Source organism: Hippocampus comes, unplaced genomic scaffold (assembly GCF_001891065.2).
Source record: "Hippocampus comes isolate QL1 unplaced genomic scaffold, H_comes_QL1_v1.1 scaffold47, whole genome shotgun sequence".
Lineage (NCBI taxonomy): Eukaryota > Metazoa > Chordata > Actinopteri > Syngnathiformes > Syngnathidae > Hippocampus > Hippocampus comes.
The window spans coordinates 277,284-304,723 of NW_017806029.1; the positions used below are offsets into that span (position 1 = coordinate 277,284).

The 27,440-nt window shown below is 39.7% G+C and overlaps 3 protein-coding genes across 4 annotated transcripts in view; 2 read left to right on the top strand and 1 right to left on the bottom strand.

Annotated features, from left to right (window-relative positions):
- Window positions 1-1,712: 1,712 nt before the first annotated feature.
- lrrc45 (leucine rich repeat containing 45) lies at window positions 1,713-13,129 on the bottom strand. 2 transcript variants are annotated; one of them, XM_019892636.1, is made up of 18 exons: window positions 13,030-13,129; window positions 12,014-12,277; window positions 10,811-10,872; window positions 10,649-10,719; window positions 10,346-10,524; window positions 9,920-10,048; window positions 8,846-8,958; window positions 8,123-8,181; window positions 7,836-7,913; window positions 7,557-7,692; window positions 6,803-6,880; window positions 6,607-6,718; window positions 6,441-6,511; window positions 5,452-5,544; window positions 5,202-5,294; window positions 4,523-4,696; window positions 2,397-2,544; window positions 1,713-1,987 (listed from the first exon to the last, which is right to left on the bottom strand). In XM_019892636.1, exons 2-18 carry the CDS (start codon window positions 12,231-12,233, stop codon window positions 1,788-1,790), a joined length of 2,016 nt encoding a protein of 671 aa, XP_019748195.1. In that variant the 5' UTR covers window positions 12,234-12,277; window positions 13,030-13,129; the 3' UTR covers window positions 1,713-1,787. The 2 variants fall into 2 exon arrangements, with proteins under 2 accessions (XP_019748195.1, XP_019748196.1); XM_019892637.1 differs by lacking the exon at window positions 7,836-7,913.
- A 237-nt stretch (window positions 13,130-13,366) lies between these two features.
- Window positions 13,367-19,038, top strand: trub1 (TruB pseudouridine (psi) synthase family member 1). The gene is made up of 8 exons (XM_019892638.1): window positions 13,367-13,546; window positions 13,615-13,713; window positions 13,879-13,934; window positions 14,866-14,947; window positions 15,087-15,159; window positions 17,046-17,185; window positions 18,076-18,132; window positions 18,219-19,038. Exons 1-8 carry the CDS (start codon window positions 13,381-13,383, stop codon window positions 18,398-18,400), a joined length of 855 nt encoding a protein of 284 aa, XP_019748197.1. The 5' UTR covers window positions 13,367-13,380; the 3' UTR covers window positions 18,401-19,038.
- Window positions 19,039-22,048: 3,010 nt separating this feature from the next.
- hhex (hematopoietically expressed homeobox) overlaps window positions 22,049-27,440 on the top strand; it is a 25,535-nt gene continuing 20,143 nt past the window's right edge. The window contains exons 1-4 of the mRNA XM_019892654.1: window positions 22,049-22,583; window positions 26,140-26,318; window positions 26,817-26,867; window positions 26,959-27,249. Coding sequence (XP_019748213.1) covers window positions 22,175-22,583; window positions 26,140-26,318; window positions 26,817-26,867; window positions 26,959-27,231 — 912 coding nt within the window. The 5' untranslated portion in view covers window positions 22,049-22,174 and the 3' untranslated portion in view covers window positions 27,232-27,249. The remainder of the gene's footprint in view (window positions 22,584-26,139; window positions 26,319-26,816; window positions 26,868-26,958; window positions 27,250-27,440) is intronic.

The window sequence follows — 27,440 nt, forward strand, 5'->3', positions numbered from 1 at the left end:
AAAACAAAACAAAACAAACGTTGCGCCAGCTATAAATACGTTACAAGCCCTGGAAGTGGCATTTTGACAGGCAAATCCGGATATACAAACCATTGAACAAAAAGACGGCTTGTGACTTATCTTGACAGCAAAAATCTTTGGTAATAGAAACAAGTGACCTCATGCATCTTCAGCCCCATGCCACAGACGAGTGAACACACTGAATGCTAACCCAAAGCTGGAGACAGCAGAACAGGCCAGGCTATCCATTAAATAATACAAACATGATTCGTTTATGAAATTACATTTTATTGATTTAGAATCTATGAAATAACACCTTAAATCAAAATAGTATCAAACCATTACACCAGTACAAGCATCCTTGCCGGCATGTGAACTGCATTTTGATTTGACAGACATAATAAAAAGGCTTCAACTGTAGCACTCCAAACTGAAGTGGTGTAAAAGTTGTTAAAACAGAATACAGTCTAGAAACAGTGTTGAAGGATTTTATACCTCACTTTTGAAAACGTCCCATAAACATGTTCATCTTTCTAAAATAGTTCTCCGGTTCTTGTCGTCTTATGGAAGCAAACTGAAAAAGTTCCAATGGTGTAAAATATAATCACATCCTGAAAAACGATTTATTCTTAATACATCACATGTCGTCTTCTCATGTAACTTTCAGAAAAGCATTCATTTTAAAATAGTACAAAAGATAAACAGTGAGTACCTACTTCCGGTTTTTCCTAGCGTGTCGCAAGTATATATTTTTTGGTCTATATATTAATTAAGTACTTACTTACAGTGATACAATTGATACATATATTTTATTTTCTAAGACTGTCAACATTTGTTAACCCTTTCTGTAACAAATCAATGCCTCTTCACCCTTGAAAAACTGTAGTGAAGTTGTCAGGTAGCTAACAATTAAAAGGCATGCTATTACATGTATTATTATCGCCTAAAGTTAGCACATCTTGGGCTGTAAAAACAAAACAAAACAAACGTTGCGCCAGCTATAAATACGTTACAAGCCCTGGAAGTGGCATTGTGACAGGCAAATCCGGATATACAAAGCATTGAACAAAAACACGGCTCCTGACTTATCTTGACAGCAAAGATCTTTGGTAATAGAAACAAGTGACCTCATGCATCTTCAGCCCCATGCCACAGACGAGTGAACACACTGAATGCTAACCCAAAGCTGGAGACAGCAGAACAGGCCAGGCTATCCATTAAATAATACAAACATAATTCGTTTATGAAATTACATTTTATTGATTTAGAATCTATGAAATAATACCTTAAATCAAAATAGTATCAAACCATTACACCAGTACAAGCATCCTTGCCGGCATGAGAACTGCATTTTGATTTGACAGACATAATTAAAAGGCTTCAACTGTAGCACTCCAAACTGAAGTGGTGTAAAAGTTGTTAAAACAGAATACAGTCTAGAAACAGTGTTGAAGGATTTTATACCTCACTTTTGATCTTTCTAAAATAGTTCTCTGGTTCTTGTCGTCTTATGGAAGCAAAATGAAAAAGTTCCAATGGTGTAAAATATAATCACATCCTGAAAAACGATTTATTTTTAATACATCACATGTCGTCTTCTCATGTAACTTTCAGAAAAGCATTCATTTTAAAATAGTACAAAAGATAAACAGTGAGTGGGGGTGAAAATTAAAACGAAAGGTGAAATGTTTTGAAGTAGCACCATTTCACAAGGTTTCTAAAGATGAAATACAAAACATTTAGCACTTGTCAATAGAGGCTCAGAATTTTAGTTTGAGGTCATCGAGTCATTTTTTGGAGCTGCTGTACTGTGCCAGAGGGGAGCCTTGGACATAAGTGAGGATGGCATTCTGTAGATATGTCGCTCTTTGGGCTTCATCGTCCCTCATCCTCTTGATCTCTGCCTCTTTAAGTCGGAGCTTCTCCAGCAGAGAAGACATCTCGCTGTCTTTGTCGAGCAGCGCCTCTCGGTGGTTACTACTCAGTACTGCAATGACCACAGTAAACCACAAAGAAAACATCTTTTAGAAACCGATCAATAACTACCTTTCAGACAGGATGAATTTTGAGTCTACGGCATTTATATGATTCAATTCAGAATTTACATTTTAATCAAATGACTGCATTTGCTTGATCTTGAACGTTCTTGTGCTTTTTGGGATGTCAGAGATTAAATATGATCACGTATTATTATTGCAATTGTTGAAGATTTATGTTACAGTGAATGAAAAAGGCTACCATATACAATCATGAAAAAGAAAGTAATCCAAGAAGCAAAGACTCTTCCAAGTTTCGGCCAATAGAAACTAGTTAATTTTTCAAATATAATCAATTGTGTGGATTGTCACGAAACTTCACCGTATGCTTGAAGTTAGAAAGAAGACCACAAGAGGCACCTTTAATCTCTCGCTCAAGGGCATTGATCTTCTCTTTCATTCCTCCTTGTGCGATCCTCTCGGCCTCCAAGTGTCCAATCTGCTCCTGTAGCTCCAACCTGACTCGACTCACCTCAGTCACCTTTTCTTGGTCCTTGCCGGAAAGTTCCTGCAAGTGTACAACACATTTAAGATGCTATTTTTTATGATTTCAAATTGATTTAGTGCTTTGGCTGTTGCCAGGCATGGCTTCCGGTTAATTTATGGTTTTGTTATCTCTTGGCTCTGGTTTGATTCTTGAACAAATTGTTGTTTTATTTCCCGGTGTCTTGTGTATGTGCCTTCCTTATTTGTTGAATGCAGTTTTGACAAATTCGCTAAATTTTGCAAATATTTGGATGACATGACAGTTTTGGTGAAGGAATTTTGCTCATCGTAGTACTACAGCGGTAGTGTAGTGGCCACTGGCTTGAAGTTTATGTCCCCCTGTTCCCGTTTCCAAATGACGCCGCAAATACGGTTTGAAAATGATTAACTATAGTTTTGAGGCATGCATTTTTTTGTGTCAAACAATTTTTGTGGTTGATACAACCACGCTGGTCAAATCTTTTCCCCAGGCCTAAGAGATATACTGTATATAAAAATGAAAGACGACTGACTGAAATGAAGCATTTTTTTTTCCTCAAATGGCAGCCGTTGTAACTTGAAAATTGCATGATACTCCACTGAAATTTGAATTTCCCCACTATAAGGTGCACCGAAAAGCATTCAATTTTCCCAAAACCCGACAGTGCGCCCTATAATCTGACGCGCCTTTTTCAGTGTTTGGTGTCACAGTCTCTTTAGGGTATATTCCCCATTGAGTTGTTTCCCTGTTAGTGTTCCGATGCCATCTAGTGGTGATTATTAGCAGGAACCAATTTTAACCTAAAAGGGTTCTGCCCAACACCAACTGACATGTGCATTCACCAACACACACTCAAACAGACAACTACTTTTGTGAGCTCTGCGCAACGAAGATAATACAAAAAGCATAGTTAACTACTGACTAAACGAAGGAAGAAGGAGACAAGCAAGACTTCTAAGTCGTCCTTCATGCTACATCATGAGGGAGCTACATAAGGATCAATATTCTGATTTCTTGGACGTAGTATTTTAATAGTTCTGTAAAGCGCTTTGTTACAGTTGTAGTAATTGTAATGGCGCTCCATGAATAAAGCTGTATTGCATTGTATTGTATTCCCTTTAGCATAGCTCCATGTAGTGGATGCATAGGGCAACCGCAGCCAGTCCTCGATAGATACCGTATTGGCCCGAATATAAGACAGTGTTTTTTGCATTGAAATAAGATGAAAAAGTGGGGGTCGTCTTATATTCGGGGTCTAGAGATTATACCCATTCACGACGCTAGATGGCGCCAGATATCATTGAAGGGAATGCTGAACTTGACTCCGCAGGCCAGTCATGAAGAATAAAAATAAAAATAGCGGTAGCACGAAGAAGAAAAATAAAAAATAGCGGTAAGAAAGAAAAGAGAAGACAATAATAGAAGAGATAACACAAAATGGAGAAACGTAGTGACAATCTGGAGAAAAGTTGGTCGAAGATCGGCCAGGTTAACTGGCAGCTGAGGAAAAGTTATGATGTAATTTACATTTCAAAAACCAGAAGCCATTCATTTACGAATGTGATTGCACTTTAGTTTACATATTTAAATGTTCAGATATTAAGATTTGAATGAGGCAAAATAACATGCTTTTTCTCTCAAATATATTGTTAGAATCATTTGTTTCATATGTACCGTAATTATTTTCTGTACAAAAATTGATTTGGTGTTCAAAACGTCTTTTTTCAAATTTGAGTCTTTAAAAAGAGGGGGTCGTCTTATAATCAGGGCCTCTTATATTCGGGCCAATACGGTAGATAGAAAGCTGGATTGTATTCCCTTGAACATAGCTCCATCTCATGGATGCATAGTGCAACAGCAGCCACTATTGGAGCTTCTACTCCATATGCTTTATAATCTGAAGCGCCTGGTAGTGCATAAAATCCGGTAGATTAATTGTTCAGCCTTAATGTACAATAATGATTCCCAGTGAGGATGTAGTTGTAATCTTGTATGTAGAACAGGCTGCCGGTGTCCATACCTGCTGGAGCTCCTCTATTCTGCGACGCAGGCAGTCTGTCTCAATGGTCTGTTGACTGTTCTTGGCCTGCTGCTCGGAGATTATCTGTTTCTGTTGGGAAAAGTGCAGCTGGACCTCCTGCAGGGAGGTACGCACTGAGCGAAGCTTCTCCTCCAATGATGACACGTGTTCCTGCTGCTCAAAATAAATAAATTAAAAAAAAAAAAAAAAAAACCAAGATTGGATGGAGGGAGGCAGAGTGGTAAAACAGAAAATGTTCTGTATTTTCTGTATTTTAACCCTTTCATGCACCAACGATAACCTGTAACCTGATAACATGATAAACTGTCCACTGTAGTAACCATTGTCGCTGAAAGGGTTAAAATACAGTAAATGGAAGGTCACTGACGTCCATAATGCATCTCAACATTTTTTTCTCGATAGTATACAGCCCTGTACAGTATCTCCAACTTAAAAAAATGTTAGAAAAAAAAAATGCAGTTTCAATGGGTGTCAGTCACAAGTTCCATTGACCTAATGACGATTTCCGATTCTTTGGATTTCTGCATTGCTTCCATGTGGCCCATTTGAGATCTCAAGCACAGTTTATATCAGTGCAGTCGGTACACACCCCAAAAAAAATCTCTTACCAAACCAGTTGAAAAAATGACGATGAATCCAGTGAGTTTTTGAAACCAACCTCTTCCTGGCGCGCTTGAACGCGAGCTTTGCTCAGTTCCTCCTCTGCCTGGGATCTCTCGGCCACACATGCTGCTTTCGCCTTACTCAAGTCCTTAAAAGGGAGGCAGGACACTGTTACATACGATTGGTATGTGATCATCAAGCAGTTCATATGCATAGTTATTTGCACCACACCTTACAATAAGAGTCCCTTTTCTATTTACAAAGGAAAATTAATTCTTGATAAATAGTGAATTCAAACTTCAAACCTCTTCAAGTTGAAGTCGTTGTCCCTCCAGTTTGTAGATGCGCTCCTGCAGGGCTTTCTCACTTTCATCTCGATGCCGATTTACATGTTCAACCTGGGCAGAGAGACACCTGTTATAGTTTCGACATATTTTAAAAATAAAATGGAAAGAACACAAGAGTTGTTAAACAATGACGAAATGTAACATAAGAGGAAGCTGTTGGGGAAAAAGGAAGATGTTTTCTTTTTTGTTTGTTTGGGTTTTTTTTTTTTTATATATCATTGGAATCAAACCAAAAAGATGGATAAAACCAGGGGCTTCAGACTATTAAAAAAAAAAAAATTTTTTTAGAAGTACAGTGGCCGCTTACCTGAAGTTTTAGGGATGCATGCTGGAGATAATGATTTTGGATTCCGCACCCGGATATTAGTTAAAAACAGTGTCAAACATAACCCAACAAAAATTGTCTTCTCCAGAGTTATCATATGCTATTTTTTTTTAATTACAGTTTAATTATACTGCGCCAAAATAATCGGTTTACACTTGTGTTATGTTTTCAGGTTTTAAGTCAAGATGTGGTAGATATAGAATCAGCAGCCTCCTTTATTTTGGGTACTTCTCGGTGAGGTGCAAGGTAGACAGTGTACATTTGGCCTATGGGTATGGATTTTGACAACCAATCACGCTTGTTGTTGACTTTATTATAGGGCGAAACGGTCTGCGATTTCTTTTCCTCAATTTTGCAACTGTGACTTCAAATAAATGCATTATTTTGGGAAATTGAAAGACTTTTTATGACATGACTTTACCCCCTCGAGTTTTGTTTTCTTTTGTGCTGTATTCTTGCTCACAAGATTTTCACAAGTTGTATCCAATTTTCTTGCGTCTATTTCAATTTATTTTGATTACATTTAGCTCTGAAAATGACCGCTGCTCGGGCCTTTTTTTTTACGGTGCGGCCACGTTGATCAGTACTACCGGGTGAATTCACTGTAAGGGTGAGGAACTACCTCTCTTTGTCGTAGATGATCCATGTCTTCCAGGCCTTGCTTGAACCTTCGCTTCTCGATTTCCAGGCGGTCTGTTGAGAGGGCAAGATAGAATCCATATTTCCAAAGGTTCTGTGTTGGAAATGACAGTCAAAGTGGTGCTATAAATGGTTCACTATCTGTTTACCTTCTGCCTGTGCTAGCTTGAGCTTCAGCTCAGCTGTGCTGTTGGTCAGTCCCTGCTTTAGCTCAAAAAGCTGCTGCTGCTGGGATTTGCATTTGCGCTCCATCTCCTCCGTCTGACACACACAAGAAAAAAAAAAATCTGAATTTAAGGGAATGCTCAAAATGGATGTGTGTCTTTACAGAATGAATCGCTGTACCTTATTTTTTAGTTGGACATTGGTGTCGATCAAGTTTTGGATGTCTCTGAGAAGCTTTCCTTCCCTGGAAGCACTGTCCTGAATGACCAGAAAACATCAAAACCATCCATTTCCGATCCGCTTATCCTCACAAGGGTCGCGGGGGGTGCTGGAGCCTATCCCAGCCGTTTTCGGGCAGTGGGTGGGGGACACCCTGAACCGGTTGCCAGCCAATCGCAGGGCACACAGACGAATAACCATCCACACTCACACCTAGGGACAATTCTGAGTGTTCAATCAGCCTGTCATGCATGTTTTTGGAATGTGGGAGGAAACCGGAATACCCGGAGAAAACCCACGCAGGCCCGGGTAGAACATGCAAACTCCACACAGGGAGGCCGGAGCTGGGATTGAACCCGGTACCTCTGCACTGTGAGGTCGACGCGCTAACCACTGGACCACCGGGCCAATATCAAAACCTTCAAATTAATTTTTTTTAAAAAAGTGTTGATACTACAGCGTAATACAGAGTGGAATACTGCGTTTCTCAGCTCCTATATTGTGCAAATATCTTTGGGCTCTGCTAGTTTTCCTGGTTTTAATGAGCTTGTGAAAAAAAAAAAAGCTGAGCAAAAAAATGTGGCCATCAATTTAATGAACAATTCTTCAGCTTTATTTCTCTGCCTGTTTTTTCATTCAATTTTTTAAAAAAGGAATGCCGCAAAGAGATACGCACTGGATCGTCATTCACAAGGGTCAAGATCTGTCATTCTACCTCGTGTGCTTTTTTCTTCTCTCGGCTCTGTGTCTCCATGAGTTGCTCTTTCTCAACCTTCAATCTTGCTATCAGCTCAGCCAGGCTGTGATTTTTCTGCTCCGAGAGTGCAAGGGCAGCCTCTGTCATCTGCAATCTGCACGCCAACATAGAATCATACGGTATTTGTGGCAGGTGATGCATTTTATCGCACCGCAATGCTGCAGGGCAGCGCATCCACAGTTAAGCATGCCCGATAACACCGATGGACTTTAAATTTGGAATGAAAGGAATTATTACTTGGCAGTGAGAGAATTTACAGCTGACTTCCTCTCATTTAACGCTTCCTGGAGTTGACCGATTTGTATGGAACTGGATCTAGTAAGTAAAACAAAGCAGAAATAGATTATGGCATGGATATAATATGTCATGGATTTTTAAATATTAAAATTGTTTTACAGATCACAGAACGTAACGCAAGTAATGAAAGTAAATGCAGTGTGTGTATGTTTCTTTGAATGCACGACGCCGTGATGTACTCGTGCCAGTGTCTGCAAAGCTACAAACGGTTATTGATACGTTCTCACCGGTTTGACTGTCCCATCTCCTCTCTTTGCCTGTCGATGGTCACCATCAAGTTTTGGAACTGAAAAATGTGGAGGAGCAAAATAATGAAAGAGGCTGAATATTTATTTAAACTTAAAAAAAAAAAAAAAAAAAAAAAAAAGACAGCAAACAGCAAAAAATAAGGAAGATACGCTTCTCAAAAACAATATATGATTAATGTTTTTTCTGACATTAGCAACTACTACTTTAGAGGCTAAAAACAAATCTTGCCCAAGATGAACAGTGCACACAAAAAGTCGACCTGCCACGCATGTTTTTGGAACGTGGGAGGAAACCGGAGTACCCGTAGAAAACCCACGCAGGCACGGGGAGAACATGCAAACTCCACACAGGAAGGCCGGAGCAGAACCCTGCACCTCTGCACTGTGAGGCCGACGCGCGAACCAGTCGTCCACCGGGCCGAGATAAATCATTAAAATAAATAAATAAACAAATGAAAATAATAATAATAACTTTACCATAAATGTGACCAATAACCTCTGCAATTCAATGAGAAGAAAAATAAAAGATCCCCTGATCTTGACTCTCAATGTAACAATGGTTCACTGTCTCAATCAAGTACTGTCAATATGACTTATATGAAAAATATTCTAACGTTCATAAAAGAAAATAAAAAACTATTTTAATATGAATAAATGAATAAAACGACTCTTATCACAATATTGGTTGAGTGCCTCAGCTACCTGACGTCCCTTTTCCTGCTTCAGGTTCTGAATCTCCTTGCTGAGGACCTGGGTTCTGCTGTGGCTTTCTCTCAAGGTGGATTGTCGATCCGTGTTGCGTCCCACAACATGCTCTGAAGGGGTTAGACAGCATAGGCATGAGTTCGAAGTGTCACTGAGGGGGACTGGTTGCTGGACCCTCTGGCACACTTGCATGATGACTGTGAGAGCCATCAGCAAAATTTGGTTAAATTATATATCTGGCTATTTGTTCACCATTGAATAATTTGAATTGAACAAGTGCAAGCTGTTTTGCTTGTATTTGACGTTTTGTTTTATTGCTATTTTACTTACTGCAAATTTATGATCGTAGAAAGGGTTCTGTCAGTCGTCATCTGTACCTGTGACGACTGGTACACAGGTACAGATGACGACTGACATAACCCTTTCTACGATGGAACTTTCCTGTATGACTGAGAGCCTACACAAGCATGCAATTTTATGAAGAATATTGAGGTATCTGGGCTCCATTAGTTGTCCTGCCTTTAGCCTGTTAAAGCTAGGGTAGCTGTCGGTGGGTGGTGTTTATGTAAGCAGCATTAGGAAGACTGGAGTCAGGCATGGAGCAACAACTTTTCTGACCGTGTTAACAACGTGCAGCCACGTGCAGCGTGTAACGTGTTTCGTATTTTGTTTATGTGTAATGTGGCATTGTGTTAATGGGCTAACGTTACACGACCAAGTTATGTTTGTCATTTATTTGGTAAAGCTTAATTTGTGTTCAATAGGAAATAAAGCGAACCCCTTTTTTTTTTTGGATCAACTATGACAGCCTTGTGTTTTTGTTGGTGTCGTTGCTAAACAGAAAGGCCCGTCGAAGAAAGGCACGAGTTGGGAACCTTCATGCCCTGCTGACATAGTGACAAAAGGACAGTAAGTTGTCGCTACAGTTAATTTAATTTAAAAAAAAAATGATTCAAAGTCATAGAGGCGAGATTTTGAAAGCAGGATAGGGCTTTTTTTATGTGCATTATAATGGATTGCCAATCATCAGTGTGGGGTGGGGGGAAAAAGATGACTCAAGACCATAATTACCGAGTGCTTTGAGTGTGTCGCTGGGTATGTTGTTTCCAGCCAGCTCCAATTGCTCAACACCGTGGTTGCTCTGCAGAGCTTCCAGAAGACACCTGCCGCCCAGGAGCCCAATGTTGTTCCACCTCAGATCTGTCAACAGCCAGAGTCAAGAATGAACTAAGTGCATCATTGGGGTGTCCAGATTACTAACGGTATCTGACCTGCTATTCACTGATTTACAACTTTGTATCAGACTTACTCTCATTAAAATAAAATGTCATTAAGGCAACAAAACTAGGAGTGACTTCAGACTTTTTAAAAGTTCTTTTTTAACCCTTTCAGGGACAGCGGTCACTGCAGTGGACAGACGATCATGTTATCAGCTTACAGGTTATTATTTTTGGTGCATAAAAGGGTTAAAAAAATTAAGATTTGTGTGTGATTCACCAAGTACTTTCAGGCTGCTGTTGCGTTTAAGTGTCTGAGCAAGTGCTAACATTCCATGATGGTTGATCTGATTGTTACGCAGGTCAAGATGCGTCAGCACACTGTTGGAGCCCAGACCCTCGCAAAAGATAGCAAAAGCTTCATCCCACACTCCGAGCGCATTCCAGTCCAGCACTAACCTGTATACAAAATGTTGAGTCAATGTTCCACTTGTGACATAGTGACAGTACACAACCAGATCTGCATTTAGAATAGGAACAGCATGCAAAAGTACAATGACAGAAAACGAGCCGTCGTTCTCACCGAGTAAGGGAATTGTTACGTGCCAACAACTTTCCCAATGCTTCAGCCCCTGATGATTTCAGGTTATTTCCCTGTGAAGAATAATTGGCATGGAAAACAAAAATTATAATGAAATATATTCCGCATCTAAGAGTCAATACAGTTGAATTTGTGAAGACTTACCTTGAGATCCAAGACTTTTAGGGTTGTATTGTAAAAAAGACCGGTCAGGAAAACTTTTGCACCTAATGGTCAACACACAAGGTGATAAATATTAACACGGCAAAATACTTTTACACGAATTCCATACAGAGAAGCAAAGCTACAATGCAATTGAAGCGATGATACTTACATGATCCCTCCAAAAGTATTGCATTGGAAGAACAGCTAGAATACTTGTGGCAAAGCACACGGCAATGTTTTGAGGTTGTTGGGTTTTTTTGGGGTTTTTTGGGGTGTATCAGGTAAAATGTATCCTCTATCAATTTTAAGCCTGGAGATAGACTTGGCCCACTTTTAATAACTTTGGATTTCTTTCCCCTGAAGAACTCTTTCACTGTTTTGGAAGTGTGTTTGGGGTCATTATCATGCTGCATATAGATGGATCTTGTAATCAGTTTTGGAGACTCTGTTAACTTAGCCGCATGATCATGTGATAAATCATCAATGATAATTAATGTGGTGGTCCCAGAAGATACTACACAAGCCCAAGCAGGGATATTACTTGCAGAGGAGCTTGTTTGTCTTGTATTCATCTTTTTAGTCGTTTGGAGGAGATTGTATTGATGGTGATCAAGTGGTTAGCGCGTCTACCCCACAATGCAAAGGTCATGGGTTCGATCCCGGCTCTGGCCTTCCTGTGTGGAGTTTGCATGTTTTCCCCATTGCCTGCGTGGGTTTTCTCCGGGTACTCCGGTTTCCTCCCACATTCCAAAAACATGCATGGGAGGTTAATAGAACACTCTAAATTGTCCCTTGGTTTGATTGTGAGCGCAAATGATTGTTTGTCTATGTGTGCCCTATGATTGGCTGGCAACCAGTTCAGGGTGTACCCCAACTACTGCCTGAAGGCAGCTGGGACAGGCTCCAGCACGCCTGCGACCCTTGTGAGGATAAGCGGATGAGAAAATGGATGGTTGGATGGATGTAAAATACAATCACACTAACACAACGTTCAAAAACAAGCCTTGATGTCACTTTTGATGTGAATTGGCGCTCCGAAACTAAATACACTGAATTAGCTGCTCACGCCATTTTTATGTATTCACTTTTGGCACTGAGAACTCAGTGTGTAAATGTATCAATTATGTTTGTCAAGGCATAAAACATACAATTGACTGTGCATACATGATCAGGCTACAAATTGGTCATGGTGTCTTCACTCACCTTCGTCACCAACCATGCAGTCACTAAGTGACACCTCTGAAAAGAAAGTGTCTTTTTGAAAAGCACGGCCGAGGAGTGTGCAGGTATCTGCGGACAGACTCAGCCCACTCACATCCAGACGGGGAGACCTGCATTCTTGTAGTTTCACCACGACACTCTCTTGGGGCTCAACACCTCTTTCCTTACAGAGGCGTAAGTATGTCTGCCTGAAATCCTCCATTCTGCCTTCCTTTCTTTCGCACAGCACTTACTTCTTCACCATATCTAACAAAAGATGAAAACATAACAGTTAGATATTTTTACACAACACAATCCCTCTCAACAATATGGTTTGTCATTTAGAAACTCCGAATAGTAAACTTTCCATAGCATCTTCTTTACAGCTTAAAACAGTCATTCTCAAAGATCAATGTTTGAGTTCCCTGAGGGGAGTTTCTAGTAATAAAAATGCTTTACTTATTCCTGTAAAAGTGGTATTTGCGGTTGCATGTTCAATGTGTGTTAGTTTTTAAATCGGGCCCTCTGCATTGAGTATAAAGCACTTCTGTGGTATGGTTGGCAACAAGCAGACCCACTGTTTAATGGTACATTCTGCTCCAACGTCGAAGATCAGTTGTGCCTATCACTATATGTCGTTGGCATAGATAGCTGAAAACAGGTACATTTTTTGGAGTAGACGAATAACAACTTTCGATTACATGAAATAAAATCGTATAATTTTCCACGGCACCCGTGATTAACTTAAATACTGGTCAACATAAGGTGTCAGCTGGAAGAAAAGTAGGCAAACAATCTTTTTTTGTTTGTTTTGGTGGTACAATATGTTGACTTCCATTCATTTCGAAACTCCGATACTACGCTTACATTCACAGAGCGTGCCTTGGCTAACGTAAAAGAGAAGAAGTACGTGCTTTTACTCTAAACAATTAGCCCAAAATAGAGGAGTCAAACTTTCTGAAATGTTTACAACAATTACACAACTAATATATTCTCAAAAAATATAAATAATGACAGACCTTTGAGAATTGAGCGCCGCATTTTACACGCAACACAGTTGACAGACAAAAACAAAACCGAGCGAGTAACCAGGAAGTGTTTTTTGGGGCGTGGGGCATTGTGGTCAATGTAGTGTAATTTTATCAGCTCACTAATACCTGTACTGCTTTTGATCTTGTATACAAAATAACAATTAAAGTAAGAGAAATGTACTGAAATACAAATTATATGTAAGTATTTCGTGACATTTCATTAAATTCCACGTTGTTTGCGTCGCTACGCAGTCAAACGTGTTAAATCTAATGACCAGCAGACGGCTGTCATGGGCTAAAACGTTGTTTGAAACCAACGAAGAAGATCGTCGCCTTCCAATGTCGTATAGTGACGAAAAAAACATGGCTGGAAGTAACACAGCTGCACCTATTACTAGTTCTCTATCGAAACTGCAATCATTGAATGGACTCTTTGCAATTTATAAAAAGCAAGGGCCGACCTCTGCAGATGTTTTGAACAAACTGAAAGAAACTTTACTCAAGGGTAAGGCAGATAATAGAAACGAGACTTATTCATGAAGGCCAACACGAACTACCTGTTTTGTCATATAGAAGCTGGCGTGCAGAACCCGAACCCGAGAAAGAGGAAAAAACAGAGTCTGAAGATGGGTCACGGAGGAACGCTCGACAGTGCTGCCAGTGGAGTATTAGGTATGTCTAGTATCCCGTTTTTAAAAATTTGTTTGTTAAAGGTAATGAAGAAAACATACACAGTATAATAGAAACGCTATTGCTCAGTCTTGGTTTTAATTGATGTCATCAAAATGTTATTGTTAGCGTGTCTGAATTCGTGGCATCATTCTGTATTCCTTTTAGTTGTTGGTGTTGGAAATGGCACAAAAATGCTCAGCACAATGTTGGCTGGTTCGAAGGTGAGCTGTGGTACTGTACGAAATATTGTATGTTGTGCAAAAATGACACTTAGAGAATTCTATACATATACAATGAGATATTTTTCTGTATGTGGGTGGTTCTTAGAAAGTGCGGTCCAGTGGTGTGACATGGGGGCCCAAAAATTAAATTGTTCAAAACCAGGTGAAAATGTGAAATGCTTTAAATAAAACCTTTGTGCAGTGTGCTATGAACAAATAAAGGTACCGTAGTTGATGCAGCTCTTTGTTGAAGAGATTATTGAATGTCGTGGATTCGTGGTACTTTTTCATATTCATATTGGAGCGCTTGGAACTTGCACTCGAATAATAAACCTTTTTTAAATTAAGTATTTTTACACCCCTACAACTTCACTGCCTTTATGCAAAGTTATTCAGTTAAAAATACTTGTACAAATTACCAATTGTACATTAAAAAAATTACCTCTCCTTTTATTAAAATCGTTAAGGTGGAAGGACATGATACATTACAATCGTAAATTGTTCAACCCGAAAGGAAACATGACATGGGCATTTTTTTCTGGGAACATCACATGGACGCGATTAAAACATCGTAGGAAGGGTTCCGTCAGTCGTCATCTGTACCTGTGGGTAAAAAAAACAAAAAAAAGGACGTTTCGCTTTCACATTATGGACGCGATTAAAAGTTATTGTGTTCCATTAACATTCCGACAATTTATTGGTCGTAACTTTTCTTGAAACTGACTCATTTTAAGGGTACAATGGCTTTATGTCATCGCGAGGAGCATTTACGGCAGTCCTATGTTATTTATAGGTCTAATTTTTTTTCTTCAATTACGTGTGTGTGTGTGTGTGTGTGTGTGTGTTGTATTTAAATACCACAGTGCAGTACTTGTAAGTGGAATCTATCTCCAAGATTGAAGTAAGCAATCAATTATACTCTTTCTTTCAGAAATACACTGCTGTAGCAGAATTGGGTCAAGCAACAGACACCCTTGATGCGACTGGCAGTGTTACAGACGAGAAAGATTTCCGTAAGTACAAACTCCAGTTTTTCTGTTGCAATTTGTGGTCCTCAGTAAATGTGCATATCTGTGTGGTTTTGCTTATATACTGTGGAATATTTCCGTTTTACCACTTATTGTCTCTTTTTTTTTTCCCGACCTTATCCAGAACACATTACCAAGTTTGATGTGGAGGAGAAGCTGAACAATTTTGTGGGCAATATCATGCAAGTCCCACCACTGTAAGTTTTAACCGCGTCTAAATGTTAATAGTAGTGTATCTATAATTGTCTGCCGTCTTCTGTTGTGGTATCACAAAAACACAACCAAAAACTAAAGCAAAACTCTTTTGTAAAATTAATTTGTTAGATCAAGGGTTTGCAAATTATAAGCCATAAATCTGCCAGTGCGATTTTGTAAACTATTGGGATGGCTCCCAATTTGTACCCCACATTAACTGTCTGACCCAGCCACAACCATGAATAGTGCATCTGTTGTTTACCATTTGTCATCGCTGGTGCAACGATAAAATCCTCACGGCTGTAAATAATAATAATTTCGTTTGAAGGGAGAAAAAAAAAACCTCTTCAAAGGACCAAAGAGGACCAATAATTTATGGGAATATTAAAACCTTCATGTGTTTATGTATCACATAAGAACCATTGTAAGGATCCATCTCTGACATCTGTCCGTATTTCAAGCAGGGCCAATCCGTCCGAGCCGTTGGCGACAGCCAAGCGGCGTCAACATGTCACACGCAGGTGCCGCACACCTGACATGCAGCCAAATACAGAAAGAATAAAAAAATAAAACCATGTTGTATACATTTTCCACAGGCCTCAATGACATGCGTCCCATCATGTTTTTATCTCATCAATATTTACTTTTTTTTTTTTTCTTTATTTGGCTGCGTGTAGGCATGTGTGGTGCCTCTGTATGACGTGGAAATTACGTTCTCGCCGCCGATTGGCTTTCGCAGACGAGAGATGGACTGGGCCCATGTTGGTCAGCCTGAAATACTGACAAAAAACAGTGATGGACTGATATACATTCCAACACTTTTTACAGTGAGAGAGAACAATAAACGTACTTTCCGTTTTGACGTATATGAGGTGTATTCAAGGCCTGCAATTAAAGCAGGACATCTCAAAAGCCAGAGGGGGAAAAAAAAGTAACTAACCAAACTACCAATATTCCACTAGATGGTGGTAAAGCACTACCTTAATTGGTTTGGCCTGAACACAAACGGAGGATGCAAATCCAATCCAGTACATCTTTTATTTATATCGCGCTTTCACACTATCTGGCAGCTGTAACAAAGCGCTTTACAGAACATTTAACGTAAAATAACAAAAATAATACAATATTGAAGCAGTTATAGATGAAAGAGGTGCAAATCCAAATCTTTCACCAGTGGATCAGACACGTCATGCTCAAAACGTGTGGGACGTCCCACACGTCTGCTACAAGCTAAGTTTGAAAGTAAACAAGAAGCTGTAGCGTCCATGGATGAAGAAAAAAAAGAGATTGGTTCACTGCCCCTGTCCTATTTGGATCCGCATCAATATCATGCGGCGACTCTCAGTTCCAAATATACATCCGCGCGCGCCGATGGTCCTCTCTCGTCATCCTCATCGGTTATTTTGAGCAAAGAAAAGCCATGAAAATGCAAATTTGCGAATGCTGAACCACAAATCTGTTTATTGCACTGATTTCAAAGGTTGGTCTGGCAGCCAGACAAGGAAATGTGAAAATGGCATTCACTGGTAAAAAAAAAAAAATACATTCAGATGCTCAGTTAGCTGAAGCCTCAACAGATATCTTGGCTTAAGTCCCATGATGACAGTTTATGTGGCTTTAGAGACATTTGTCCAAAATCTCCTGTAGATGTACAACTTTAGTGATATCCATTTTCCCCCCTCCTTTATCATTTTTTGATTGAGATTTTACAAATTCAGGACATGTCGTTGATGATGTTATTTGCTTTTATTATTTCAGTTACTCAGCACTGAAAAAAGATGGCCAGCGAATGTCTGTCCTTCTGACCCCCCCCTCCTTTATCATTTTTTTATTGAGATTTTACAAGTTCAGGACATGTCGTTGATGATATTTGCATTTATTATTTCAGTTACTCAGCTTTGAAAAAAGATGGCCAGCGAATGTCTGTCCTTCTGAAGAAAGGTGAAAAGGTCGAGGCCAAACCTGCCAGGTCTGTTACGGTGTACAACTTGACCCTGCAAGAGTTCAAACCGCCCTTCTTCACTTTGGGTTTGTATCTGTTACATGATCAATTCATGTTTTGCTCCGTACAACTGTTATTTACTTTTAAGAGCGCATCCAAGATACAGTGGCACCTCTACTTACGAAATTAATTGGTTCTGGAAGCAATTTCTGAACTAGAAAATTTTGTCAGTGGAGACGCGTTTTCCATATAAATGTCCTAATCCGTTCCAAGCCCCCGCAAAATTCAGACATAAATGTTTTCTAATGCATCAAAATATGTTACAAATACATGTTACAAATTAGATTATTGCACAATAAATGAGAGCTGTGCATAATGTAAAAAAGAAAAAAGAAAAAAAATGGTCATTTAACTTTTAACTATGTCCTCATATTTAGTTCATGTTCTCTCTCAGAAGTGGTTTTTGCCTGCCGTTTTGTAAAGAACTGATGCAAGGACGTTTGCTTTTGTCAGCTTTTAACAATCCTTCGAAAATGTCCAAGACAAACATCAACAAAGTGAGCGGTCGCTCAACTGATGAACACTTTTTCTGTGTGATTCACATTTACGGAAAACTATCGGAACAACTCATGGCCCGAGGGGCGAATGAGGAGGACGCTGCATAGACACATATTTATGTAGATATCTATCTACACACAGACACATTTGGAAGAGGTCCCTCTTAGCCAATGGGATGCCAGAATGATGCTCTGTAATAGCCAATGGCAGAGCAGCTACAAGTATGTTGTGTTCAGGAACCTTGGAGCTGCGAGGAGCAGCCCATACTGTATTTTTACCTTTCGTATATTGAAATGTGTTTCGTAACTAGAGGCAATATTTTCCTGTTGAGACGTTCTGTAACTTGAAAATTTCGTATGAAGAGACGTTCGTAAGTAGAGGTACCACTGTAAATGATTTTTTTTTCTTCTCATTGCAGATATTGAATGCGGTGGTGGATTTTATGTTCGGAGTTTGGTGGATGACCTGGGAAAAGGTTGGCCTGACTGTATACAAAAAAATCCAATCAAATCCCAACCTAGTAGTGCTTCTCAACAAGAATGATCTGTTTATCTGCCGCAGCACTCTCGTCGTGTGCTCACGTCAAGGAGCTGGTCCGCACCAAGCAGGGTCAGTTCACTTTGGAGGAGCATGCCTTACACGAGGAGCAATGGACACTGGAACACGTTCTCAAGTCGCTGCAACCATGCCCAGATTCAGAAAAGACTCCGGATGGTATGGCAGCACCAGATGGTGGAACATGAGGAAAAATCCGTCGAGAGAAACTGATTCGGCTGTGGGTCAGCCATCAATGTCTTGATTAGTTATTTTCATGAGGTATCTTTTGTCGGAGAGTATCACTGTTTTGTTTTGTTTTTTGTATTTGAAGAACTTGTTTATAGACTTAAGCAAGTATGTAAGTTATGATGATTTTTTTTTTTTTTGTTCCTCTGTGGATTCATTTGCAAGCATTCTTGCTTTCCACACCATTTTTTCCCTTACATCATGTGTGTAAAAGAGAAGTGGACCCACACTGCAAAACTCAGCCGTGGGTCAGCACATATCCCATGTGTTGCATCAATACATTGGATAACGACAACGTTCCTCTTTATTTGGAGTCATTCTAATCTGTACCAGTCATTTGTTTAAGGTGACATTTTTTTTAATTACTATTGGAAGGAAGGATTGCAACAATTATACGACTCATCATAATGTGTTTCGAATTATTCGGCATATCCATTTATTCTTAATTTTACTATTCTTGGGAGTCTACGGATTGTCTGTGAAAATAGGGCCCTTTGTCTGTCTTAATTGCTACCTGGCAAAATAGCACAGCCAAAATCCTAAAAATTATGTGCATAGCCTCACAATGGTCAAGAAAGCTGTTTTATGGTGTGGAAAAGAAAAAGACAATATAACCCACCCCTCCAAAATAAAAGACATTCAGTTGACAAATAACTTTTCAGGGGAAATGCAAAAGGCTAACCATTTAAAATTTGCTGTTCTTCAGGTCAAGACTTTGATTATCTTTGGTTAAGCCATGCACTTCAAAAACGATGCTAAATTAGCGATCATTATTGATTTTATTTTAATTTTTTTTGCAAGTTGATATGTATTTTTTTCACCCTGAATGAATTGTCATCTTTTGGCACGGTGTGTGTGTCTAAAAATGCACGACTCAAATCGTGTGTGTACACATGTAAAACGATTTGAATCGGAAAAATCGTTTTTTGAATCGAATCGTCCCACTTGGAAATATATCGAGACATGAATCGAATCGTCTTTTATTGGAGAGAAATCTGAAGTACTGTACTGACAGGTTCAGTCAAATATATGTCAAATGACAATTTTTAAAAAGTAACTGCGTTAAACAGATTTAACAAATCGAATCAAATTGTCATCTCACCGAGTCGAACGGATTGGATGGATTCAAAATGGAGCGCAGTTCTCCCATGTTCAGTGGAGAGCCGGGCGCCACAGCGATTTGTCATTGGTGGTAATATTTATGGCGCCAGCTGTCACTGACCTGCTGCTCCAATTGAAACGTTATCCATCGTTTTGGGCAGGAGTCTGACGCCAAGGGAATCAATGAGTTGTAATCAGTTGTCTCAGTCCAAATATTAGCCGTTTGGTGTTTTCTTTCATGTCTTCAAGGCTATTCACGTCCATGTTTGCTCTCGGAGTTCGCTTTATCTAAATGACAGCAGTTGGGAAAGTTAGCGACGCGCGTTTTTTTTTTTTTTTTTTTTTTTTTTTAAGACGCATCACAAAATCGAACACTCGATAAGTGAGCCCATCTATCAGATGCGAAGCATTTCGCTTCCACTCGGCGCTGCGACCTGACTCGTGGCCGCGTTAATTATGGTCGTAAAAATTAACACGCAATGCAACCGTGCAAGAGAGACTTTTATCACTCGTCGTCGCGGAGCAGGATTCATATGGGGCAAGATAAGCAGACATCTGCAGACTCAATTCTCACTGATTGTGGCTATCTTTCATTCAACATTCAAATGCTGAGTTAATCACTCGCCGTAAAACTGCATCGTGTATAGATTGTAAGCTATAGGCTACATCGTTCAAGATAAGGGGCTGTTTGATTCGTTAAAGTCAAGAACGGTTTAACATATACAGTAGCCTGCGTAACCATCCCTGCAACATTCTTTAATATTCAATTACTGTATTGTACGGATTAAATATACAAACATGAAATATTGGATGCCTGCTCGTTGTTGAAATACATTTCACATCTGTAACTTCCCCGAGAATTGTAATTGTGTATGCAGAAAGCAAAAAAAAAAAAAAAAAATACTATTTAATTTCAACGTTTAAAAGTATTTAAAAAATGTTTTTTTCTCTGTTTTCTGACTGTCTGGAATCGCATGGTTCTACAGAACCATGTGATATTTCTTACATTCAAAACTTTTATTTCAAACACATTGAATGACCAAATATGGCTCGATGACGAAAGGGATACTGTAACCCACTTAGATCTTTAATCATTTCAATTTTTATCCAACACTCATGGCAGAGATGGCTCAATGTTTCAAATGAACATTTTGGACTCTGGTTTCAAAAAATGTATTGATTGTTTTTTCGATAGAACTTCAGGCTATGGAGATGATTTATTTACTTATTGCAATAGAAAATCTTGCGCAATGGGGATTTCACCATGAGTTGTAATCAAAGTTTATGACGTTTCAGGAAAAAAGAACACTGTTGCTCAACCCACCCCTTAATTAATACAGATTACTAAATAATGACTATATTTCATATATTATTGTTTCTAGCCGACATGATGATGATTATTATTACTATTATCCATCCATTTTCAAATCTGTTTATCCTCACATGATGAGTCTCGGGCTTGCCGGAGCCTAACCCAGCTTTCTTCGGGCCGTCGGCGCGGTAATCCCTCAACCAGCCAGCCACAAGGCACACATCCACGAACAACCATTCGTCCTCACAATTACGTACACTTAGGGACAATTTAGTGTTCCATTAACCAGCCATGCATGGTTTTGGAATGTGGGAGGAAACCGAAGTACCCGGAGAAAACCCACGCAGTCACAGGGAGAACATGCAAACACCACACAGGAAAGCCGGAGCCGGAATCGAACCCTGCACTTCTGCACTGTGAGGCGGACCTGCTAATCTGTAGTCCACTCTGCCGCCTATTATTATTATTATTAATGTATTTATTTAACTGGTGTGCTACAGAGAAAATGAGGCCAGATTCGGAATCAGCGCCAACAAATACTCTCAAAAATTTGACTTGCATCACTGTTGAAAAACGATGTAAAACTGTAAAAGTATCATCTTCAGGTAATTTTGTATTCGGATCAATAATTACTCTGTGAATTAGTGTATGTGCACGTACACTAATTACACTGTTACATGTAACAGGAATAACGTAAACATTTATATGAACACATTTACTCAGCACATTTTATATACAAATTTAATCTAGGAATACTTTCATTAAAGATTTAATTTACAAAATGTTAGCACAGCTTTACTGCACTCCATATTCAGAAATTATACCTCAATCTTCTCTTGATGCTCCGTTTTTTGTGAAAGAAAAGACTACATTTGCGTTATGAAGCAAAATTCAGCAATCAATGACATTCTGGACAAGAATTAGTTTTTCCTCCCTAAACTATCAACTAAAACCGATTATTTGAGCGTCTTTGTTTTGGTGGAGAAGCAATTACCTTTGGTCAACTGTCATCTGATTACTGAATGTCTGCGTGGGTCGATTGGAGGAGATGAGGGAGCCAATCAGAAACGTTCGCTGTCCACCTGGAGGAAGTGACTCGTCCATTTATCTCCTCCCTTCTGCGTCTGCAGCCAGATAACAGTCCAACAGTTGGATCGGGACCACCTCCAAAAAAAAAAAAAAACCTCCCCACGCGACTGAAACCGTCTTTTTTTTTTTACTTAACGGATACTGCAAATGTTTTTTGTACTGAAAACGCTGGAAAAGAACTGAACTTTTGTCCAAAATATAGATCGCGCGAGTGAACGGCAAGCCAGCCAGCATGAGTGTCCCTCTGTACGCGCCGACTGCCATCCAACAATCTCACCCGACTCCTTTCTACATAGAAGACATTCTAGGGAGGACCGATCACACCACCAGCAACTCTTCATCTACTTCTCCCTCCACTTCCACCGCCTCGTCATGCTCATCCACTCCGGTCATCCCGACGCCGACTTTCCCGTCGCCTAACTCCTCCTTTACAAACTTCATCTCAACTTATCGGACGCCAATTTACGAACCGACGCCGATTCATCCGGTGCTGTCGCACCACCACGCGACCGCCGCTTTCGCGGCCTGCACGTACGCCTCCGCTGGAGCTTTCGCAGGCTCCGTGTATCCTTTTCACCATCAGCAGCACCACCGAGCGCTGGGGGAGTACGCACATACCCTGCTAAGACACGACCCTTTCGGTGAGTTGCTATAAAAAAAAAAAACTGATTTGAGCAGCAACCGCGTCGTAATATTTGTGTGATAAATACCATACATAACCCATAACACAGACAATACCGAACCCTTGGCGCCCAACATATCTATTTTTCACTTACTGATGGTCTCTTAGAATCCGGACAGCTTTTGTGAAATATTTCCCGAGAGAATCTAAATCGCCATATAATTTCCAAATACGTTTCACACAATTGTTTTGTTTCCGGCTGTTTGTTGCACCACTTGAACAGAATATTTTGCAGAACAAAAACGATCACGCTTGCATAACAATAAAGTCCAGTAATAATACATTGTTATTAATATTATTAGTACAGTATTGACCTTAACAAATATAGTAATGTCAATGGTTATAAGTTGCAGAATGCACAAAAAAATTGAATGGAGAGGTTGTTGTGTGTCTAGCTATTTAGTAGGCAACTTCTTTGTGTATAGTTTTAATAGCTGTCCTATACCACTCACTGTCCTGTGTCCACTGTTTTAAATTCTTTTTTATCCTTTTATTTATCATCACCCTTCTTTGCTGAGTATAAACTATTACTGTTATGAACTTTGATTTGTATTGACTGTTATCTTGAACAATCTTGAAGTGGAGCAAAAAGTAGGCCAAGCCCACATCACTTTCTGGACTCCCTTCATTCAAAGGCCGTTAAAAGGGTTAAATGGCACCTATAATTTTTGAGCTGCAGGAACAGTTTCAGTTCGACATGGGACATTAAAACAAACAAAAAAAAAAAACAGTTACACTGGATTCCGATAGTGAGCCCTTGGTACCAGTAAAATGTTCTCTTTCGAAATTGTGGCCAAACAAATTGGACTGGTACGGTCAAGTTCCATTGTACCTTGGTGGATGAAAAGTGACTCCTGCAGTGCAAGTTCAACGAAGTATGACGATGATGATTATGCGGACAACTTTATGCACATGAAGTTTCAGACCCAACCACGTCTTTGTGACTCGGCTGCAGTGCAACCAAGACTATTTTTGGCATTTGCATAAGAGCATCACGCTTGATCATGCATGCATGCTGGGTGCAGTGAAAACAACATCTCAGAATCAGAGCATTTTAAATGCGTTTTTTTTTTTTTTTTACTTCAAGTGTACATTCTTAATCCATAAAATACACAGCCCTCTAATATATATTGTTGCGCCCCCAACCAATCAGTCCGTTTCTTTTTTGCGGTGATAGTGTTTGTGGATGGGTCTCTGAAATGTGCAAACCTTGACTCATTTTCCTGACCTTCATTGTTCAGAAACATCAGAGGAGTAAGTCAGCCAGTGACTTAAAACTTGTTATTGTGTGCGCGCATGCATGTCAAAGGAAACTGTAATGTTTGAATGTGGTTGTATAGATATAATTGTTTGAATGGTCTTGGAGCTCTGTGGCTCTGATATTGCGGGCGATTAAAAAAAAAACATTTTTTTTTTAAGTGGAGCGTGACAAGCGGGTCATGTGACTTCGGTGTTGTTGCTGAATGAGCTCCGGGGGCCTGTTCCGTTGCCTTTGCGGAAGCCGTGAGCTTGTCGATAGGAGTAAATCTGGTCTCAGAAGCTGTTGAATGTTTTCCTGTCTCACTCCGGCCAGCCGCTTCCTCGGGAGCCCGCTGCACGCTGCTGATTATTTTATCGACATCCTCAATACAGACATATTCAGGAAACACTCGGCCTCTGATAGCCCGGGATCCGTTTTTCACATATTGTTGCACTTCCTCTGCTTGGCCAGTGAGGATGTGAGTGACTTTCTTTTATGATTGCAAACAGGGCTACACCTATTGCGAAAAAAAATGTGTAACTTCTGAACGAGTGTGCGCGAATAGAATACTTTGCTTCAAAATAGCATAGAGTAGCAAATTCGGGTTAGACTTAAATAAATGTATGTTTCCTTTGACATTTTTCGTCGCTGTAAATAAAAGGATAAATCAATGTATTATTTGTCTGTCATCGAACATTGTATCACAAGTCCTAAACCAGGGGTGTCAAACAAATTTTTGTCATGGGCCACATCATCGCTATGGAGGCCAATAAAAAGTTTTTTTTCCAAATATTATTACATTTATTTTTAAAAATGGGATGTTGGGAACAAAAATGCTTGCAATATCTCAACATTTTAAAAAAGTCAACACAGTTTGTAATTTTGGTATTTCAGCAAGAAACATGAAGTGGATGCACATCATTTGCTTTGGCGGGCCACATAAAAAGATGTGGCGGGCCAGATCTGGCCCTCGGGCCTTGAGTTTGATTCCTGTGTCCAAAAGTGTCAGACAGCATTCGTGTTGCAATTTGTTCCATTGAAAAAATGATTTTTTTTGTACTCTTTTAATATTTTTGGTAGGTTTTGTTACGCCTGCGTATATAGAAGAAATCTATTTATCATACAAAATCTCAGCCCAGCTCATGCTTCGTTCCAACCAAGACCGACCCAAAAAAAAAAAAAACACACACACTTTCGCCCAGTGGACTTTGATTGTGTAAATGAGAAGAGGACATGCGTGTCTGTCGGTGCATGCCATCGCCCATAATCACGCCACAAAGCAGGAAACACATGAAGCGGATATTTGGCCATAGTTTAGTCTCTGTCACGACCTTCCCGAAAAAGAAAGCGTACATGCAGCAGGCTAGAACACAGCTGCAAGAAAGAACTATTGTTTGTTCCTCACCATTAACCTGACGGGAAACCAGCCTTGAAATTGGTTAAAACACTTACAAGGCACTTGCAGTTTCGAATGCAGTTAATTTTCCATGCTTGGAGTGAAGATAAGGACTTCATCCTTATTTTGAAAAACACAGGAGCGCAGGCTTAAACCTTTGTCACCAAGAGAAATGTAATCATATACTTCAAAAGCCCATCAATAAATATTTGATCAGGTTACATTTCATCAAGATATGCGCATCTGAACGTGTTACGAAATGTGGATTAAATATGGTTGAATAGTTCATGTTCAAACTCTGCTCCCATTTTAAAATGCAGTTAAATGTAGCGATTTTCTTTTTCTTTTTTTAACGCAATTATAAGGCTTGTAACCATTTGAAATACTTCAATAAATTCCGGTTTTAACCACCCCAAATTGGCAGCAGTTGCATTGTTTTACTGCAAATGACTCCCACAATTTGAGGCCAAGTAGTTATCGTCACTATATTTAAATTTTTAAATACAACCTTTACCCCAATACGATTATCATCGTGTCTATACTAATGTCCTAAACATGAGCGTTTCCTTTGTCATATTTAATTAAAAGTTTGTTGAGGCGTCTCTTTCCATTTATCGACGATGGTAGCACGATATGACGTCGGAATGTTCCAAATATGAAAGAAAGATCATGAATGCAAATTATATTAACGTTACATTATGAAATCGACCGACAATAGCGCCGATGAAAAAAAATAATAATTTTACGGAAATGTGCAACGGGTGGGAGAATATGCAGGGAAATTAAATCCGTTTGCTCTGGAGATTACGTGTACACAGTAGGCTAGGCCCGGTGTTCATTTTTAATTATAAAAGACCCTCGCTGTGCTTTCTCTCAAAGGGAAACCTCTGCTGTGGACCCCCTCCATCCAGCGGCCCTTACATAAGCGAAAAGGCGGTCAGGTCCGTTTCTCGAACGACCAAACCATCGAATTGGAGAAGAAATTCGAAACCCAGAAGTACCTTTCACCCCCGGAGAGGAAACGACTTGCCAAGATGTTGCAGCTAAGCGAGCGGCAGGTGAGCAAATACCAAACCTAGAGGAAAAAAATTGTCTGAGCTGAAGTTCACTGAGATTAAATAATGAGTCGCGACGCCACATTTGAACAGCTTTCATACACTCGTTAATACCTTAACATTGATCAAACATGCTTTATAACAACAAAAATAATAAATATACAATAGCGAAGCGAAAGGTTTCGAATCGTAGCCTAACGCACGCAATGACGTTTACTTAATCAAGGCTGATGGGTTTAATTAATAAAGTTAATTATTTAATAATAATAATAATAATAATAAAAATAATAATAATAGTGGAGATTTATCTGAAATTGTTTGCCATTCCTGAACTCCGTTTTTAAATAACCTCTTTAAGAGAAAGCCACTAATAATGGCTACCAAATAATTGCTACCTTCAGGAATTAATTCAGATTCAGATATCAGTATAATTAGAATATAGGCCTATTTATTATGATAATGGACAAATAGTAATTATGAAATTGGTATCTATTTTTTCAGGTGAAAACCTGGTTTCAAAATCGACGTGCAAAATGGCGAAGACTCAAACAGGTTGGTTCTTTTACGACAACTACTTTTTCCGGATTCGACTGATTATTTATGACAACTTTTTAACTGGATACTCAATTTTTCAATGGATCAGGAAAATCCACAAGGAGGTAAACCGGAGGAGGACGCCAGTGGTGCGGCGGGGAGGAATGACAAAGGAGACGGGACGTCCGAACAGTCCGGGGTCCTGCGCACAGAGCAGACACGGACGGTGGCGGACTCCCACGTGGTTGAAGCGGGCGACAGTGGGCGAGCCATGTCGCCACAACAATCCTTCGCGGAACCGGAATGGAGCCTTTCAGACGACACAGACCTGGAGCTGGACATAGAGGACGACAATGAGTTCACACTGACCCACCAGCTCTGAGGCGGGTGAAGACACAATGGACCGGTCCCACACATTCGCAAAAAATAAATAAAATAAAATAAAATATATTTTCTCTCTCTCTCTCTCTCTCTCTCTCTCTCTCTCTCTCTCTCTCTATATATATATATATACATTGTGTGTGTGTGTGTGTGTGTGTGTGTGTGTGTGTGTGTGTGTGTGTGTGTGTGTGTGTGTGTGTGTGTGTGTGA